Source organism: Rhea americana, unplaced genomic scaffold (assembly GCF_003343005.1).
Source record: "Rhea americana isolate MKP2758 unplaced genomic scaffold, rheAme1 scaffold_4, whole genome shotgun sequence".
Classification (NCBI taxonomy): Eukaryota; Metazoa; Chordata; class Aves; order Rheiformes; family Rheidae; genus Rhea; species Rhea americana.
In genome coordinates, this window is record NW_028186534.1 from 9,384,992 (window position 1) to 9,404,591 (window position 19,600).

Consider the following 19,600-nt stretch of genomic DNA (forward strand, 5'->3'; position numbering starts at 1 on the left):
CCAAACTGTTTCGGATGATAATGGAGATAGTAATCACTAAAGAACTCAAAAGTCTTTTGGACTGACCATCTTCAGCTTAAAATAGTGGTTACACTAATAGAATTAAAATTGCAGGATTTAGTGTTTTTCTGTCTGGAGATTGCATTGCAAGTTTTAATTTTATTCATCTTTTATCTCTTTGCATGCACACACAGCCTTTTTTCTTTCTTTTAATAAGATAAAATATGTGGCATCAGATTGGAATAAATAATATTCCCTGTGTAAGAGAAATAACTATAGTCTATGCTGAATTGTTCACTCTAAGTTTTGCTAGGAATATATACTCCTCTTTGTCTACCCTAAGCCTAGTGATCGTCTTCTATATATTGCATCATGCTGGGGCTGGCCTGGCGGGATACTCGCTTGGCATCCAGTGCTCTGGCCATTTTTATTTTAGGGCTTCTTTCCATTTAATATTGGCCCTTAACCAGCTGTGTACTTTTTTTAGTTTAAAGTAGCAGTGAGGTCATGTACCCATTATAGGAACTATTCCTCTCATCCTTGCTCATGAACCCCTGAAGAGCTCTGGGACTTGATTGCTGTCTTTGCAAAACTTCATATCCCGTCTGCATTAGAGAAGGTACCAGAATACCGGCACTTGCAAAACCGTGTCAGAGCAAATGAAACTAGTCTTTCAAAGTTAAAACAAAAGCTGTCTGATAGTGCCTGAAAACTGAGGCCAGAACAAGATGCCCAGTAATGCTGYGTTTTAAAGCAAAGTCTTTACCATCGCAAGGATAAATGGGCATTCAGTATAGCAAAAATGCCCGTTTAAATAGAAAGTGCTGTTGATCTATGGACGCTGCAGCAGCCGATCAGTGAAGGGTGGCCGTGCAAGCAGACGGCTTGAAGCACAGACTGCACGGGATTGCTTCGGTGCTATTGCACAGTGGGACACASGTGTTTCTGAAAGGTGCCTGCCTGCGTGTGTGTCTTCCTTTTCTGTGCTGGTGATGACCGTGTTCGCAGTGCTGAAGGAAAGTACGTCTTCTGCGCTTCCTGGCAGTGGTTTGAAAGAGTTCTCGCAAAATAAAGTGAATTATACAACGCAAGGGGATGATTCAGCAAGTTTGACTCAAATGCTCACGTTCCTGCTGGCTTCAATAGGTGTCCGTCCATGCCAGCAAAGAAAAGGGTCACAGCAGTGGGGTTGCAAAACTCTTGCGCTGTTAATRATTTTATCTAGTATCTTAAGACACAATACTGAGCTTTTTGAGGACATATTTTATTTTAATATGCTTTATTATCTGTATGTAGAGCAAGAAAAGCAATCTAAAATAATATCCATTGAATACAGCCTTGCAGACTAGAAAACAAGTTTGTAATTTCCAAAGGGGGTTTAACAGCATGGTATCAATTAAAGGGTCTCTGTCAACCTCATGTATTACAGAGCTGTTTGTGAACACTTTTATTTCCATTCCCTACATAAACTATTGCTAGATAATTAGTTGAGATAAATGGAGCCGCTTAAGTAGAATTACGCTTCTTAATAGTGGGTCTGTGATGGCCTCTTTATGCCACTTAGAGGTATAAAGGGACTGTAAAACCCGCTAAACTGGTTTTACCTAGGAATTTGCAAAGCCTAAGGGGAGCCCTAAGACAGCTTAAGGCCAGAAGGGCATCYGTGTGCCACATCGGGCTGTCGCAGGTCGCCGTGCTGCGCGGCCACCCGCCTCCCCTCCTGCGGCGGGAGCCTACCTGGTGGCCAGGGTCACTTACCTGAGGACCTTCCCACCCGCAGTACTGCGCTGAGCACAGGTAGGACGAACCTAAATTTGGGGTGAATAGGTATGTGTTCAGGGATGCCTTTTTTTTGACTGTTCGTGCAAACAATACCGTTAGCCCCCAACGCTCCAGCAAAATCTCTGCTTTCATGCATCTGCTTTTCAACAGTATATTGTTTTTTGATAGCAACTTCCATTGTTTTATCAATGCTTCAGTAATTTGCTTTTCTTGCTTTTTAGCTTGGACAGAATGCTTCCGTCATCCTATAAAGAGGAGTCTGTTTGCACTTGCATGTTCCTATGCTATGTTCAGCTATTTACGGCAACATATTAAGGTGTAGACGTACCTCATGTAGGTACGTTCTGTACCTTAGTAAAACAAGCAATAATAAAGCAGTTTATGGTGCTTTTTCCAACACTTGAAAGAGAATTTCTGGAGGCTTGGTATGTCTCATCTGTTGTAGGTATTATTGTGTATCTGTGTGAAAGTGGTTATTCCTCAGGGGAGAACTGAACCAAGTTCTGGCAAATCATTTAGAAACAGTTGCAACTAGATCCATGCAGCATGATTAATTTTTAGCCATGTATTAACTCAAAGTATATATTGACCAAATTATTCAAGCGGTTGGGTTGGATTTTTTTTTTTTCCAACATACATTATTTACAGAGAAAGTGAACAGTCTATCATAATATCCATTGTCATTGTTTGGGTTTTTTTTCTTATAATAATAAATAATCATTGGTAACCTGATGGTGTAATTTGGTTTTACCCAGAATCTTAGAGAAATAAAACCAAAAATCTTCAAAGTGAGAGGAAGGGGCTGCAAGAGAAGGAGGGCAATAATAGAGGGGGAGGCTGCACTTTGGGTCCAGCAGTGGCAGCAAGGATGCGTTGCATTCGGCGGGATGCCCAATCTGTGTGCTAGCACGGCGTCAGCTGTCTGGAGTGCTTTGGGTTACATTTTGTCAACTAGCCACATCTTCGGGTAACTCTGTTTCATCTCACAAGGTGACAGGGTTATCAAGAGCAAAATATTAGTGTGGTTAGAAAATCTCTTTCAATTTTGCTGYAAATTAGGATCCTGCTAAATCTTTTTGCCTAAGAATGTATGAAGTTACTGTCATCCAGCTGATGCACAGGGACTTTTATGTAACAGTCCTTTTTTGTTCTTGAACTCTATGAAATAGAAAAACTCTTTAAAGTTGTCAGAATTACGGAGGTATCTTTGTGGTGTTATATAAATGAAGAGTTAGATTTGCAAATGATATCCTGTGGTTTTGCTATTGCATTTTAACATTTTTGTCTACAAGACTGGTGCTTTGCCATAGGTTTGATGTGGATTTTGTCCACTTCATGCCCTACCSTCTAGGCACCTATTCCCCCTGTTGGCAGGTGCATCTGACTTGGCCTCTGCCTTGGTGCTGTTCTGGCCGCTACATTTTGAGATAATTCCCATGCTCTTCTGTTAAAAATAATCTAAACTGCTATTTCAAGCTTATCTTATTGTTGAATCATAAAATAGCCACAGAATTCTTGTAGTGTGGATTGATAGCAAAATCTTAATTGAGCTTCCTTGCTTGTAGGCCTGTGTCCGATGGCTTTGACAGCATTGCTCTGTATTTGTGAGGCAGCTCGACACATAGCACTATTTTCATTAACTTCCATAAGGTGTAGTAAATAAATATTAATGAATGTTAGATGGGATGGTTATTAAATCCATGAGCATGTTAACACTGTGTCAAAGACGCCACATTTAGATGAGCAGCAATATTCAAAGCGTATTTGCCTGTAAAGTGCATGACTGTCTGTCTAGCTACCGAATTAATGTTGTTTCAAAACAAAATTGGCATATTAACTTTTCAGCCCCAGACACTGCTTTCAGTATGTAATTGCCATGTGCTTTTGAAGGGAAGCAGAAAGGGGACATCCCATGGCTGCTTCCCACTGCTTGTACATTTGTTTGTACTATGTGAAAGTGAATTGTGATGCACCTGTGTTGAAATAGGACAATGTTTTTTCTGAGAAGAAACCAGAASCAAATGAATTGGTTTTGTAAGATTTTTCATTTGGCTCTTGCAATATACTCACAAATGGATTCACTTAATTGGCACTGCTTTGCATGGGCAGGGGGAGCTTTYCACTACATGGAATTACTGCGTCAGCAAGTTCAAGAGTGAGTGAATTTTGATAGTGCTTCAAAAATAAAGCTATTTATGAGTTATGCTGATCACTGAGAGTGGCAGAAGCCAGGTTGTTAACAGTCATGTAAAGAGGACAAAGGCTAATGTGCTGTATTAACATTACATTATTACATTTTAATACACTATATTAAAATAGTCTGTATATCTTTCTAGATGTATACATTTGTGATATAGGTTTAAAGAGAAACTTTCATGTTTTCTGTTATTTGCAGCAGTTAATAAATACTATGACTCCTTAAAACTCTACAATAAGTTGGCAGCATAATTATTAAAGAGCATTTTGACATGGTGCTTGGGGATTGTTACATAATGAAGGGCCAGTTATTTTAAGTAGAAGTCCATGTGTCGCATGATATACTGTGTCCAAGTTGGTATACACTCTTCAGGATACCAGGCATGCTCACTTGTGGTGAAATAATGTATACATGGTATTAAATAGCAAACCATTACTCAGCATCATCTGTGATGCTACGGGTACACTTGTGAAATCCCACATTAAAAGGCAAACTGAGAAAGAGAAAACAAGTATTTTTCCCAAATTAATGATAGAATTTATATCAGCAATGTGCTAAGAATGTGTAAATGTTTTGCATTCACATTATGAAAGCCTTAAGTATTCATGTTCCAGGGTGTGTTCCTGCTTGAGGCCATCTTCACACTGGAATTGTTGGCGATCGTAATTTAGCCTTGTTAAGAGCCTTCTTCTGTTACATATCAGCTGATMAAAGTCTTTTTACTTTCACTCAAACGATGCATCCCCCAGCATTAAATTCACCTCTTCGGTGCTCTTTTGACCTGTCCAATATGCGGTTCCTAAAATACTCTTATGCTGACACCATGGCACTTGTTTTATCATCCTGGATTTGGGGGGAATGCGGGCAGGATTTCCCCTTACTAAGTTAGGCTTTCCCCTGACTTAGATAATTCATGCATCTTAAAATGATAGTCACTCGTCATTACGGCTGTCTTCCCTTCTAAAGGAAAAATAGTACTTTTTGGTGGTGTTGCTTCTTGTTCTGCAGGCTTGAGGTTTTTTTGTAGTTCTTTTATCACAGATTTGTAGGATTAGAAAACGTCTCACTACTGTTCATAAAATATATCTAATTTTTACTAGAGAAAATGAAGTAAAATATTCTGATTTAAAATCAACTATTTCTTTGTATTTTTATTCTTAATCTTATCAGAACTCTACCTATTCCGTAGAATTTTGCATTGGAGTATATGGCTTCTTAACCTGTAAATAGTGAATATTTGATCAACCAACAAGTTCAAACGTCTTTTCTTTCAGAAATTTAGATAGATGGTATAATGAGGTCACATATTTTCTTACATTTTTCCTAATTGTTTTAAAATGTTTTGTTTTGCTTTTCATTCAGACACCTATTTCTTTTTTCTTCTCTTACCCCCAAGAGGTTTATGTTGGGCAAGCTGAATAGCTTGTATCCTAGAATGTTYTTTTCCAAACTTTAAATATTTTTTTCTAAGTTCCCAGTAATGGTTATTCAGGTTATCTTGAAGGTAAATCAGAAATGAACATTAAAATTAAATTAGTTTGCTTTCTGGTAGTCTTCCTGGCTATATGTTCATTGCATAAGATTTGATAAAGTCCAACTAAAAGTGTTGCCATTTTTATAGTAAAGCACAGGTACAGGTGGAAAAGTTCTTTACTAAATACTGATTAGGTTTGTTTTCCAGGAATATTTGATTTTCCTAACCTTTTATGTCATTCTAATTTCATGTTRTTTGAAATCAGAATATCATCTTTTTCTTATAGTACCTCATACAGACTTTATTAGTTTTCCTGAAAGCTATGTGCAGCTTTCCTTTGGCCCATTTAAACACTGAAAACAGCAGGATTTGAGATTTTTCTTGTAATCTCCAACTAATAGAGTTTAATACTTTGTGTGGCCTACTGTACACAGTTTAAACAAAAGTTTTAAACAAGATTAAAAATATGGCCTTTTAACCCATGGCATCTAAAGATACATAGCAGGCTTGCAGAGACATCAGTCATTTGCTAGCTGTGATAGCGTGATGGCATTTCTCATCTAGTCAGTCTGTGCCTTAGGAAAAAAAAAAACATTTTAGGAGACAAACTTTCTTTTTTTCTCTTGCAGTTCTGGCTGTTGTGCTAGCACTTAGGAATAAGAAATGGAAAAGAACAAATCTATTTGTAAGATGAACATTGTAGAGCCAGAAAGCAATCAGCCATCATGAGTGCAGGAAATAAAGTTCAATTCCTTTTTTGAAATTTGGAGTGGAACATGCTGTGGTCCTCAAAAATAATTCTGGCAATGCAAATGGATAGCAGGGGTTGCGTTATAAGAACAGTTTCTGCATTTCCTCAGTCCTGGAGTAAAATCAGTTGCAAAGCTTCTTTCTTTTTTTTCTTTTTTTAAAAAAAGATGGTTAGATGGGTGTGCAGGCTGTTGGATGAACGATTGATGAACATGTCACATTCCAGAAGAATAAAGTAGCTCATTGTCATGGAAAATTTACACTTAGTAAACATTACAAAACACAAAACGACATGATACGTTCACTGCCCTGCCGTGTAACAAGATTCCTTGTTTACTGGGCATGCTATAGGGCCATGGCAACACAAACAGAAATAGGAACGCTGAGTGTGCCTGTCGTAAGGATGAGGATGGTTATCGAGCACTTTGTTAACGGCTGGAGTTTTGCATTGCTTGGTGTCTGTTACCACCTTAYGGTGCTGCTGGAGGAGGATCCGTAAAGAGGCGCAAATGTGGCAGTTTGACTAAACCTTACCATAAAGTTGTGCCCATTTGGAACTATTTTTTATTTTACAATATACGAATCAAGTAAATGTGCACGTAGGTAAYGTTTAGAGAAAATCGTCCACAAGTGTTTTGGGGGAGAGAATGTAAATGTAGTTAGCTTCAAAAAATCAGAAGACTTTCTAAACCTCAGTCTTTTTAATGATGTTCCAAACTAAAGCAAAGTCATTTAATGTAACTGAATATTATTTTTAACTTAGTCCCTTAAAAATATCAGTGGCTTGCCTAACTTTTAAGCACATCAGTAGTCCCTTTGCCTTCAGTAAGGCTGAATGTGAATACCTGACAAGTTCATTATGTTCAAGATCTAGCTGAACTTCGGAGTCAGAATCAAGCCAGAGAAATTGCTTACACTGTCAGTGATAAACCTTTCCTGCTTTATAGCATTATTTACTTTTTTAATACAGGAACTTTTTTAAAAGTTCCTGACTGATGTTTTTGCATCTGTATGTGCCTAACTGAAAAATGCAATATTTTTATACTTACATTAAGTCTTGTTTTGTGGCATAGAGAGTTTCTGAAGTCCTAGGGCAGTAGAAAAGATTGAAAATGGGAAGGAGAAGAGTGAAAAGGTCTCAGTTTCTCCCCTTTTTTCCTGTTGTATTTGTTTTCCTTAATTCAGTGCTTCTGGCCTCTCCTGGCTCACTGCCTTGTTCCCATCAGCAGTGCCAAATCCCTGAAGCAAAAAGCTGGTAGTCTTCAGATGCGGCCAGTGGTGAACAAGGTGGTCTGTAGGTAGACTCAGAATCCTACTGAGGCCAAGAATTTACGTCGTGTGATTATTGATTATATCCCTTTCTTTCGACATCAAGCTACGCTGCCTGGAAGGCCTGAGAAGGTGCATGGTGATATCACGGTGGTGAGGAGCTGATGCTCACGGAGACTCACGTTTCTGTGTTTGGCGGCGTGTGGCTGCTGATTCGGGGGTGTTCGCTCCAGCAGCAAAGCCATCCCGAGTGAGATGATTTGATGGTGCTGTTTGCTTTCCATCTGCGAGAGCAGACCTCGCGTTGCTGTCGTGTCTGAGCAGCTGTAGAATGTGTAGCAGGATCCTCTAAGACTAAAATATCATGTAGAGAGCAACGAGCATGGTGCCGTCCTTGTTGACCGTATCTTTTCCAAAAGTTGTATTAATCCTGCATTTGATAACTAAAATTCCCACCCCTTGTGGATGTCTGCATCTGCCCTGTTGTTTAAATAGTTTTTTCTGCTTTTCTGCATTCTTGATTGGTGGACATGCTTTCAGTTTCACTTTGTTTTGGTGATTGTAAGTAATTGTAGAAAGGCAGAAGTAATAAGCATTTGCAATAGAAGTACGTAGTAAAATCAAGTTTTCAAGCTGTGGTCTGTATACTGGAAATTGTAAGCACTGCCTTCTAAGGGATAAAAAGGCAAACTTACTGTTAGTAGCTTTAATTCTCTGTTCAGGATTCTGTACTGGAAAATGCCAGGAGTTTTCAAACTGAAAAATATTAAAAATAATTAGTATACATATTCAGATAATGAAAGTGTTTTGCAAAACATAATTTAATGAAGATTAAAAGGTCATTGACACAATTTAGGGTGTTCCCYTCCCCCCAGTAATTACATGGCTAACTTGGTTTACCTCAAAGTAATAATTTTATATAGCAAAAAATTAGTAATGTAAAAGAATTTGTCATAGTGCAATTAAGTTACAGTTTACAACCCTAAACCAGTAGTACCTTTAGGATGCTAATTCTTGGTTATACCAAATGTTTGACTATGCATTTCATTTGATTGCAGTATTAGCATTGAAAATAACTCCTGTCAGATTTGCAAACAGCATGCATAAAAAATAATGTAAAATAATAGAGGCAGTAGCTCGCACTCTGTCTTGAGCCTGTTACAGCTTTTAATTTGGTTGCCGTTAATCCCAAATGGAAGTGCTCACCTGCAGTATTCAGAGTGCTTTTCTAGTCTACTCTGCTTGTAGTTAAAAGATAATTTTATGTACTTGAATTAGCCTGTTACTATTTATTTTAGGTTTTGTATCCAAACTGCTGRTTGAACATCTGTGTCGGGTTGAATTCTTTGCTCTAGCTTTTTCTGCTCTGACTTTGTTTTCATACTTTAATTTCTGTGTACCTTGCGGTGCTTTGGTCTCTTTTCATTTGTTTCTACTTTTGGTAAGTTGCACTCTTTTTTTCTATTTATTTCCAGTTTGTGCTTTTCTAAATAACTTCTTAGTATTTCTAGTATTTTATATTCAAGTGAATCAAAATCTGCTTGATTTTGCAGAATGTCTTAGTTCCCTCTGTCCAAGCCTGTAGTAAGTTTGTATTTAAGCATAATTAGATACTGACTTTTGAATACAAATAGATGCTACTAAGTAGACAAGTTGTGAGATATTTAATTGGGTCTATCTACAAAAGTATTCAAAACTGGGAGTAGTTTAGTCAATGTTAACAATACAGTTTTGATAGAATACTTTGGTATTTGTGTTCTGCTTCAGAAAGATTTTGTGCTTTTAAAGCTTATAAATTCAATTGTATATTTTTTAATTGCAGGGAGAAGAAAATGAAAATTCAGGATATTAAAAACAATATTAAAGAAGCTATAGAGGTAAGCTTACAAGCCACTGTTCTTTACTGTTCAAAGCTAACTGCTCAAACACACTCTGCAACAATATTTTTCTCTCTGTAGACAATAGTGACAGCAATGGGCAATTTGGCACCTCCAGTTGAACTAGCCAATCCAGAGAACCAGTTTCGAATCGACTACATCTTAAATTTAGCTAACCAGATAGACTTTGACTTCCCACCGGTAAGTAAATAACTCCGGCTGCAATCGTGCCTTTTTTTTTTTTTTTTTAACCAAATGATTATTTTTCACTCTGCTGTAGTAAGTATAAAAAACAGTGTGCCACTCTTTGGGAATTGCTGCGGTAGGTGACTTCAGTGAGTGATAAACAAAATCTGTAGCAACATAGCTCGAATATTCACATTGATCCTTCGTGAACACAAAGACTCTTGAAATAAGTGCTAATGGAATTGCCCTGTCCAAAAGGGGTGAAGATAGGCACAGCAGTCAGTGGTGACTGGCTGGCATTTAGAGATACTGTATTTCTCTCTTTTAGAAGAATGGTAGAGATTTTTTGCTGATTCATAAGTGCTCTGTGACAGCTCTGTCAGCCAGAATTTCTCTGAAGCCTCCACATGGCGTGTCCTTGCCCGTGACCCTCCCAGTGCTAGTTAATGATTCCAAATCCCGGCAGCCCCAGAGTAAATGCAGAAAGTAAAAGTATTTGTTTGACAATACAACTTTGTGTCCCCTCAGTGTTACTAGTTTCTAGTGTATCTCATCCAGGCAAGATACTTCTAGTAATTACTGTAAAGTACTTGTAGTAGTACAGTAGTGTGATTCCAAGGTTGTATTCCCTCTCTTTCTCTCTCACCTCCCCTCTGCAATGCTCTAGAGGGCTGAGGACAGGAATTGTTGTGGTGTGTCAAAATCACGATCCATTTACGCTGCAGTTTGGTTTCAAGGAGTAGTCCGCACCAGATGCTTGAATGGAAAGTGCAAAAGAGCAAGTGCAAATAATAATCCGATGCGGGATGGTTTGCACAGCATCAAGGTTGTGGTAACTCTGATTTATAACCGTTATCAGACAAGCTAGCCTGGCAGTTACCCTTTGCTGTTTCCACTTCTGAGAATTCCTCTGCTTCTGTCAGCCTTTAAAAAAAAAAGCAACCAAACAAAAAACATTTGTGTATAAGGCAAAAGTTGCATGTTAGTAGCACTTAGGTAGATACACTGGGAGTGTGATCTTCAGGTCCAGTATTTTCAAAGTTCGAGAAACTCTGAAAGGTTGACAGAGAAGGGGAAGTGTTACTATTCTGTAGCCCACAAGGTATGATATTAATCATTTCAGCCTAAAGAATTTTAAATAAATTAGTCCATTTTGAGATTTTAACTTCACAGCTCTTCAGTTTTGGCACATCTATTACAGTTAGGCTCCGAGAATATTTGATCTCCCCTTTTGGGGAGAGTGGGAGTGGGAGCAAAGAATTTCATGTTTTGAAAATAGTTTTAGAAGAATATTCGAGAGAAAAGACAGCAACTCCTTACTCCACCCTGTGTGCTCTCGAGTTGGCTGGGTGCCTGCAGCTCTCGCTCTGCCCATTGTTTTGTGATAGTTCAGGTTGGGATCTGTAACCATGTCCTCACCAATTCCTGTGACCTATCTCTTACTGACATACTTGATTTTCTCTAATCTCTTGTGTCTTGCAGAGATTCATTCAATAGGACTGCAATGGTTTTGTGTGTGTGTATATTTTGCTCCTGGAAGCATTGGTAGTAGTGTGGTGGTAAGGACTAAGCCCAGCATGTATACATGTTTGTTAAATTAAGTCATACAAACATGCGCTGAAGAATAATCAAGTGATCTGACCTGCTTTGCCGTTCTGTTTCCATCTGAAGCAATTTTTTCTTGGATGCTCTTTCAGCTTTCTGTTGGTAGGGGCTTTTCACAGGTGGCAAAAACACGTTGCATGTGTTTGGTTTAAGAATGAATATTCAGTAGGAATTATAGAGCAAACCCTTCCTAACCAAGGTGGAGGCCTTCTTGTAGGTAGCATTTGTTAGTAAGGGAGTGTCAAAGCCAGCAACCAGGCTTTTAGCCATATCTATTTAGAGGAAAGGACTGTTTCACAGTGATCAGTAATAGCAGATTTCATCTTGAGAATCTCAGGCTAAGGGCTGCAGCGAGCTGCCCGCAGCAGTGTTGGACTTGCCTGTCCCGTGACGTGCATGACCCGTTTGGGGACCCCGGGGCCAGCGCGACTGCGGGATGCAAAGCGGAGAGAGCTTCCCAACGCAGGTGACCATYGCTGGGTAACCTGTGCTATTTTATGTGCTGTGTTAGTGGTGTCTAAAGAGAAGAGATACCAGTTCTGTAAATGATTTCAAGTCCAGACAGGAATCTTTGAAAATGACATGTCAAATGGCACACAACTTCAGGAATGAGAGTTGYAATGGGTAGTAGTCAATCAAAGTAGTTGTTCTTTCCTGGAGTAAAAGTATAGTATTAAAATTTTAAGCCCCGAGTCTATAGAGGTTTAGCCATGTGCTTAACTTTGGCTAATGGCAAGTTTCGTGGACATGGTTAAGTTTAAGTATTTCATATGTAAATGTTTGTAGGATTGAGGTTTTGAACTGGATATCCATTAGTCACCAGTTTTGAAGGAGTATTATTGGCTGTGTCTGTCCTCAGTGATGATACAACCTAAAATGTATCTGATTTCTGAGCTTATCTGCATGCCAGTTATAGTTCTTTGGCACCTGAAAAGCTGAACCTGAATTATGTGTATTAAATCAAGGTAAGGTCCAGAATGTCCCTGGATGCCAACTCTCAGTGCATAGTACGTGAAATACAAGATCCATGTTGACTTTGTTGTAGATTAATTAAAAGCACTTTAATCAAAAAATAATTTCCTGTAAGTGGAAGGAATAACCTTATGCTACTTCTACGTCAAAGTAACTCTTCACTGTATGTTCAATGTCATTTAACAAAACAATGTCTAATTCATTTATTTGGTTGCGCGTGTTCCCAGGTCACTGTTCTGTACGTGCTGCACTTGGTATATACTGTAATATATGTACTCAGAACTCAGCAAATTTAAAATAAGAGTTAAATATTCAACAGTCAGAAGAGAATAAAAGAGATGCTGAAATTAATTACTTAATTACATTTTTTGCTTGTGTCTGACTATGCTAGTTTATAGCAGGTAGGAACCAGTTAGCTGTGCTTTTTCTGTAGGGCRTGATTTTAAGCAGAAGCATCAGCAAGATTTTCAGAGTTGGGGACGTGGGGCCATGAAGCTARCAGTTCCCTTTTTGCCATTCTGCGCCTCAAGCCAGCAGCAAACGTGCCTAATGCAGCAGTGGCAAAATTTCCTGGAAATGGCTAGTCAGCATGCTCTCAGGGAGAAAAAACGTGAAATACTGAAACAGCAGAGTCCCTGCCGTCTCCGGCAGTACTCCAATGGGAGAGTTTCATAAACCAGCAACTGAACTACTCCCTGTATGGATTATTAAGGCAAAAGAAAGGAGTTTTTTTGTTTTTTTGTTTTTTTTTTGTGATATTTAGCAGTATGTAATACTGTCTGTTTTGAGGTCTAGGACTTGATTTCTCTCTCTCGTTTTCTGGGTGAGGAATCGTATTTTGGCTGTTATGAGGCCGTATGTCCCTCAGCACGTGGTCTGGTGCTGCTCTTCTCTGCTAAGTGAGAACATGACGATGAAGAAGGGAGACAGGATGGTCRCGTATAGAGGAGGTGTTCTTTGAGGGCTACAAGGCCTTTTTAGTTGCCTTAAATTCCTATTCATATTTTTCTAAGCAAGCTGTCCAGAAAGCAATGGTTCTAAGCACCRATTCAAAATCAAGCAGAAATTTAGTACTGGTATTGTGTTTTATTTGGATTTTCTTCGGTTGTTTTAAATTGTACTCAGGCTACCTAATCTCTTCTCCAAMTGCAGACATTTTTCTTTAGAATATAAGAGGCCTCATTCTTCTCACATACAGAAGGAGTAGTTTAAGTGAAGAAATTTAAAATACTCTCCARAGACTTCAAAAATTATCTGTTGTACATGCAGGGTTAGAATTAAYGTTTTATCATCATGATGCCCAGTGGGATATTAAAGGCAGAAGAAAGACTAAAGGAAGCATAAAGGTGGTAGCTTTACAATACTGTGATAGTAGTGTAGGATTTGGCTCTACATCTCTTTGGGATTCAGATAGCAGCTGCTGTATCCTGACATTGGAGTTACTTTCTTCTTCTGTGACTCCATCTACTTGTTTTTCAGTTTTTGACTTCTAGGAAATGTTTGCCATTTTTTTTAAGTATACAGTATTACATTTTTTTAAAAAAAAACGTGAGTTTAAAATAATGTCGATACAGTGTAATCCTAGATTAAATGTTCTCTTTAAAACTGAAAAAATAACATGTTGGAGACTTCTAATTCAGTACACTTGGTATTAACCAATTAAWTTTTTTGAATACAAGTAGTAGCATATGGAGGAAGGATGATAGCAGTGCTTACTGAAAGGAGCTCTGTCTGCATCATCATGCTGATGATTTAAAGTCTTGCAATATTTAATAGATTTTTAGCCTAATTTTTTTATTTCATTCTTGCAAAATAAATTAGTATTTTCAACAACTGATGATGCAGTTTGTCTTGTCTTCTGTATGCTTTCAATAGGCAGTTTCTAAAATTTAAATGTAAATTAAAAAATGAAAACTCAACCTGTGTGACTGAAGAGGTTGGTAAAGACTGGAGAAGCTTTTTACTTTTGTAAAGTTACCCAGATCCAACCTGAGAAATCACAAGAGTTCTGTGCAATAGCCATGGAAGATGCCCATGCAAAATGAGATGCTTTCAGTCCATCTGCAAATCTTGGTTCTCTATCATCACATACATGTCCTGTGTAACAGTGAGGAAGTAGAAGATCTGAACACATAAAATCTAAATAATTATACAGTATGATAAAATCCAGTTAGTTSTTCAGAAGCATTTGAAAAGATTGATTAGATTTAAGTAAGAGTATGAATAAAGTTGCACTGATGCAAGAATAACGTTCAGTCCTTTAGATGAGAACCAAAACCCACAAATCCTAACACGTGTTCTTGGATGGGAATGCGTCTTTCAGATTTGTGCAATGATCATTTCCCACTTTTAATTCCCCCCCCCAAAAGAACTATTATCCATCCTTCAGCCGCACTTTATATATATATATATATATATATATATATATATATATATATATATATATATATATATATATATATGTATATATAAAAATATAATATATATAAAGTGCAACTGAAGGATGGAGATATACACACACACACACATATATACACATACATATATATATATAGTGTGTGTGTATATATAATGCACTATATATAAAAGACTAAAAAGTTAATAACATAATAACACTATATATAATTACTTTAGTATCTGTCTCCTGGTCGTAACTGTTAATAATGAATATTACTTTCTATTTTTCAGTCAGTTCTGGGAAACTTGCTGTTACTTACTGAATGAAAATGTGCCAAAAGCTTCAAAGAGTTTGACAGTTTCCATAGAGTAACCTGAAATGTGAAAGTACCACCAACTGGAAATAGTTGTTGAATATCATAAAATCACTGTGTTAGAGGATGTAAAGGTGTAACCTATCTTGTGAAAAAAAGAATTTTCTAGAGTAAAGAATACAAAGTAGAGGCTCCTTTGAGGTTAAAAATGGCTATGTCAGAAATTATTTAAAGGGCAGGTGTCACAGGTTACACACTGTCTGCACTATATGCATCTTCTGACATTGCTGCATTGGTTCAGATTGCATGAAAATAAATAAGCAGTCCTTATCTGACRCTTCTTCTGCTGGAAGAATTAACAGTAAGCACAGCTTCAAACTGCAAATAGGATGTTTCGCTASCATTGTTTATGTTTCCTGGAGAAATACTACTGATGATGGTGGTAAAATATCTGTGGACCAATATAAGTCATATAAAAGGATTTTGCAGGCATAGATACCTGGTGAAACGTTTGCTTTTGAACATGGGAATGTAAATCACCTATYGTTTTATTATTTTTAAGGGTGAGGACACAGGTATGTTGAAAACCTGTGTAGAGTGCTATCGGTAACGTTCCAGGCAAAATAACTGAATCCTAAGCTCTTGTTTTTATGTGAAGGATTTTCTGCCTTAGTTCATTGTGGGTTTCTAAAATAACATGAGAACATAGTATCTTCAGGGGTAATACAATATTCTTCTGATTTAATTTTGCCAAATACTTTACCTCTTTACAAATTATACAATTTGTTCAATTTATCCTTATTATTACGTTTATTGCATAGTCTTCTTTTTCTTAGAGGAAGGTGGAATGGAAATAAGAGAACTCTGGCTATGCAGAATCTAAYGTTCATATGGATAGCACTGGTAAATATTGTGGTTATTATTCTGTTCACAGCATTGGGAATGTCTTCTGGCTAGAACGATAGGACATTCRATGATTAAGTCTTGCCAAAGAAGTCTACCCCTGACAGTTAGAATGAGCACTGAGAATAAGGGAGAGATCATGCCTTCCCCAGAGAAGTACTGCGACTACAACTCTGTTTTTTTCTAAAATATCTCAGTGCCAGTTCTTTATGGAAGATTATCTTTTTTAAGGAGGACCATTATCATTGCTTTTTATTCAAGTTGAGTTTTTATCGTGTTATTAAATTGCAGCTGATCAGTATGATGAATTTAAGCACGAAAAAATGAAGTTGAAGGAAAAAAAAATACTGAGTTGATCAAACTGAATTTAGCTGAGGTAGCTGAAGAATTTAATTATAATAATCAAACTGATTGTAAATGTGCCTTAGTCAAAGCCTCAGAAATGAGGTGGTAGTCTGTGGATTTATTTGTTCAACTCTGAAGGCACACTGGAGTTACTGCTGTTGGGCTTGTGTTTTACAATTATAAATAATACTAAGTCAAAGAAATTTGTAGATACTGTATAAATGAAGAAAGGAACTGTGCTTATCTGTGAGACTAATGAAACAAGTAGAAAAGTTGGTTTGCTTGAGCAATTTGAGATCTTACTTGAGTTTGTGCTATAAGTGCTTTTTGGGGCATCTTGCACTAGCTAAATCCCCTAGGGTTAAGTTTTACTTGTTGATTTTCTGTGTAACCAGATTAACATGTGCTTTACAGGGACAGCGTGGTGTTTAACAACAAAGGCCGTGCAAATCAAAATTTGAGGCTATTGTTACTGCTTTGTCGTGAGGGAAAATGCAAACCAAAAGCAAATGTTGCTCATAGCTGAGGGTTTCAAATGGGTTTTTCATCACTATTGTCTGGTGATGCAGGTAAAACACAATTGTACCTGTATATTTTGGATGTCAAAAATTAACTTCAGCCAAAATTCCTGYGGATTTTCGATAATTCTGACTAGCCCTATATCTGTTTCAAATATAGGGGGAGGTTGGATTAGCTGGGCTTGGTATGGTATTTTTATTCCTGTTCCACATACCAGACAGTGGTTAGAATATTTTCTCCATCCGTAGTACCAACTGTAATAGTGGCCTCTTTCTCATCCTTTTCTTTTTGCTCTTACTTTTGGGAAGAGGAAAGGAAATGCTCTCGTTGTGTGAGCATTTTTCTTTCCACGAGCAACCAGTTTGAACCAAGCTGCCAAATAAAGCCTATTTATTTTGGGGTCATAGTCCTGTTATAATTCTCTGGTTTTAATAAAATATTCAAAGGAACAGAACAGTRTTTACCACGGCCTATTTTTAATTGATCTGAACTCGGATGAGTCAGAAGTATCTCCTGAAAATGCCATAACAACTTTGGAAAGATTGCATTCAGAAGGTAGTAAAACCAGAATATTAGCTTTTGGAGGAAGAAATAATTGTGGAATTACTCCAGCATTTGGCTCTCTAGATCAAGGAAAGTGTATATTTAGAGAAGTAGATCTTCAGGGTGTGCTGCTGGTGTGACGTTGTCTGTAGGTCTTTTGGTCCCAATTTATTTTTATTACACTGCTTCGTTGTAGTTATTTTGACTCTCCCGCTGCCAGTGCTGCTGAGTAGTTTTACTATAGTTTCTACATGGTGGCTTTGAGGCTGGTTTCCCCAGCACCGGCTGCAGTCTCAGAGGCCRCTCGACTTCCTGGTCGGCCGCAGCCATCGGTCCCTCTCCCCTCGCGCCGTCCCGGGGCACTCTCCCTTGCCCCCAAACCTTCCGTTGGGTAAATCAGTCCATTGAACCGATCTGTATTTAAAATAACCTGAGGAACCCTTCCTCCGTCTCTTCCTCTGTCTCTTTTCTACTTTTTTTTTTTTTTTTTTTTTTTTTTTTGGGGGGGGTATTTTTATCAGCTTTGGCACTTGGTTGATGATGGTTTGGTGCAACCCAGGTGGTGCAGGTTGTGGTGCCGAGTGGTAGCGAGCAGCGGGGTCGAAGTGGGATGGGGATTCCTCAAAATGGTTTTGGACTGAAATCCTCAAGAAAATACAGCCTCAGTAAGAAAAGGTGTGAACTGGGCTCTCTTTGCGCCCCAAAGCCTCCCTTAGTTGTGGAGGCAACAGGACAAAATTCCTGCCCTCTCTGTGTATTTGTGCACCCCATTGTGTGCGATGACAGATATATTATTATTCCTRTCTAAATGCAGCATGGAAGAGGAAAAATGCATTTCAAGTTTGACAGCATCACTAGCTTTATAATGTAATGACAAACTTTAACAGAGTTTTCCATGAGACTGTCTCAGATGTCATAGATTTGGGGTGTAGAAGTAGGAAAAAAAGCTTTCTGTGCTGGATATGCCCACGGGAAGCCGGGGAGCAGCCGGTGTGCCCGGCTGCCTGCATAATCCCATGGTGGGTCGGGCAGCTATCGCAGCAATGAAGTCGGGGGCTTTTACTGTTCTGGGCAAGTCACTTTTCTGTCCTGTATACTTTCTTAAAAAAAAAAAAAAAAACTGTATACTTTCTTAAAAAAAAAAAAAAAAAAAAAAAAAAAAGGAAAGATATAAGCTAGCACTATCTTTAAAGCAAGTATTTCCTAAATCATTGTTAAGTTTGCATTTGGTAAAACAGTTTATGTTTTTAGGCCAGTCTCTCAGAAGAACAGTGAGAWTGTAATACTTTTCGCTTATAGACTAAATTATGAGTAATATATACTTAAAAATGAAAAACCAAAAAAACTGGTCTCCCTCTGACATTGATGAACAGGAATGAAAGATAAGATGTAAGCACCTTTCCTAGCAAGCATCGCTTTTCTGTATAGCAATGAGTCTCTTGGCTGCTGGCTGCAGTATGTCCTGCTGCACCTTAAACGGGGCTGCATCTGTAGGAGCAGCTCTAACCCCACCTTGCAATAATCCAGATTTTATTGCATGTAATAGCAATTTCTAACTGCAGTAAAAATGGAGATGCTATTATTCATATGCTGCAGTTTGCTACATGCATTATATAAAACATACTTTGCACATGAAGTGAAGATAATATTGTCTAGAAAATTGTAGGAATGTGCCCTTTGAATTCTACAGTGTTTTCACTGAGCTGTTCATGTAGTTCAACTGAAATGCCATGAAGTACTTCTGTAAATCCAGAACTTTTAGTTGATGACATTATTTGCACATSTTTTCCATAGTATAGTCATTTTTATAATACAAACATAACAAAGCCTTTATTTTGCTTTAATATTTCTTTAATTAATATCCAAAGTAATTGCTAACACTTTRTTCTACATTTGTATTTTTATTCAGTAAATTCTCATCAGACAGTATTTATAGGTTCTTAAGTTCACATTTAGAAATTTATTTGAAGAAATTATGACTTAATTCCTATTGATGCACCTTCTTTTGCTTTCCTTGCAGTGTTCTTAAAGTACAAGAACAGAGTAATCTATGTTGAACTGAAAGCACTGTCAACTGGATTAAACAGTAAATAGGCATAAATTTAATATAGAAATTCTTAAGCTTTTTCTGATTTTGATCACAGTAAGAGACTATCACAAAATACTGCTATATGCGTAGATTAAATAAAATTTCATCTCTGAGCCTGCGTGGCATTGCAGCTGTTGGAAGAGGGAACACAGACAACTGCAAATTGTCCCATGGACATATCTTTTAGGCAATTAAAAAAAAAGCCTTCTGGGCAAAGTTTTTGTAAGTTACAAAGACTAGGAAATGTGTTGGTAAATATACCTGTAAAAAATCCTGAACATGGAATTTAAATTTAATTTAATTATCTTAGATGACTAAAATATGAGATCAGAGTAGCATGAAAGTAGTTACAAGGAAAAAATGAAAACTACTGTGGTC

At 37.7% G+C, this 19,600-nt stretch overlaps 1 protein-coding gene across 1 annotated transcript in view; it reads left to right on the forward strand.

Moving 5' to 3' along the window:
* GNAS (GNAS complex locus) overlaps positions 1 to 19,600 on the forward strand; it is a 102,395-nt gene that overhangs the window by 32,866 nt on the left and 49,929 nt on the right. Inside the window, exons 3-4 of the mRNA XM_085314123.1 lie at positions 9,295 to 9,349; positions 9,431 to 9,550. Coding sequence (XP_085170249.1) covers positions 9,295 to 9,349; positions 9,431 to 9,550 — 175 coding nt within the window. The remainder of the gene's footprint in view (positions 1 to 9,294; positions 9,350 to 9,430; positions 9,551 to 19,600) is intronic.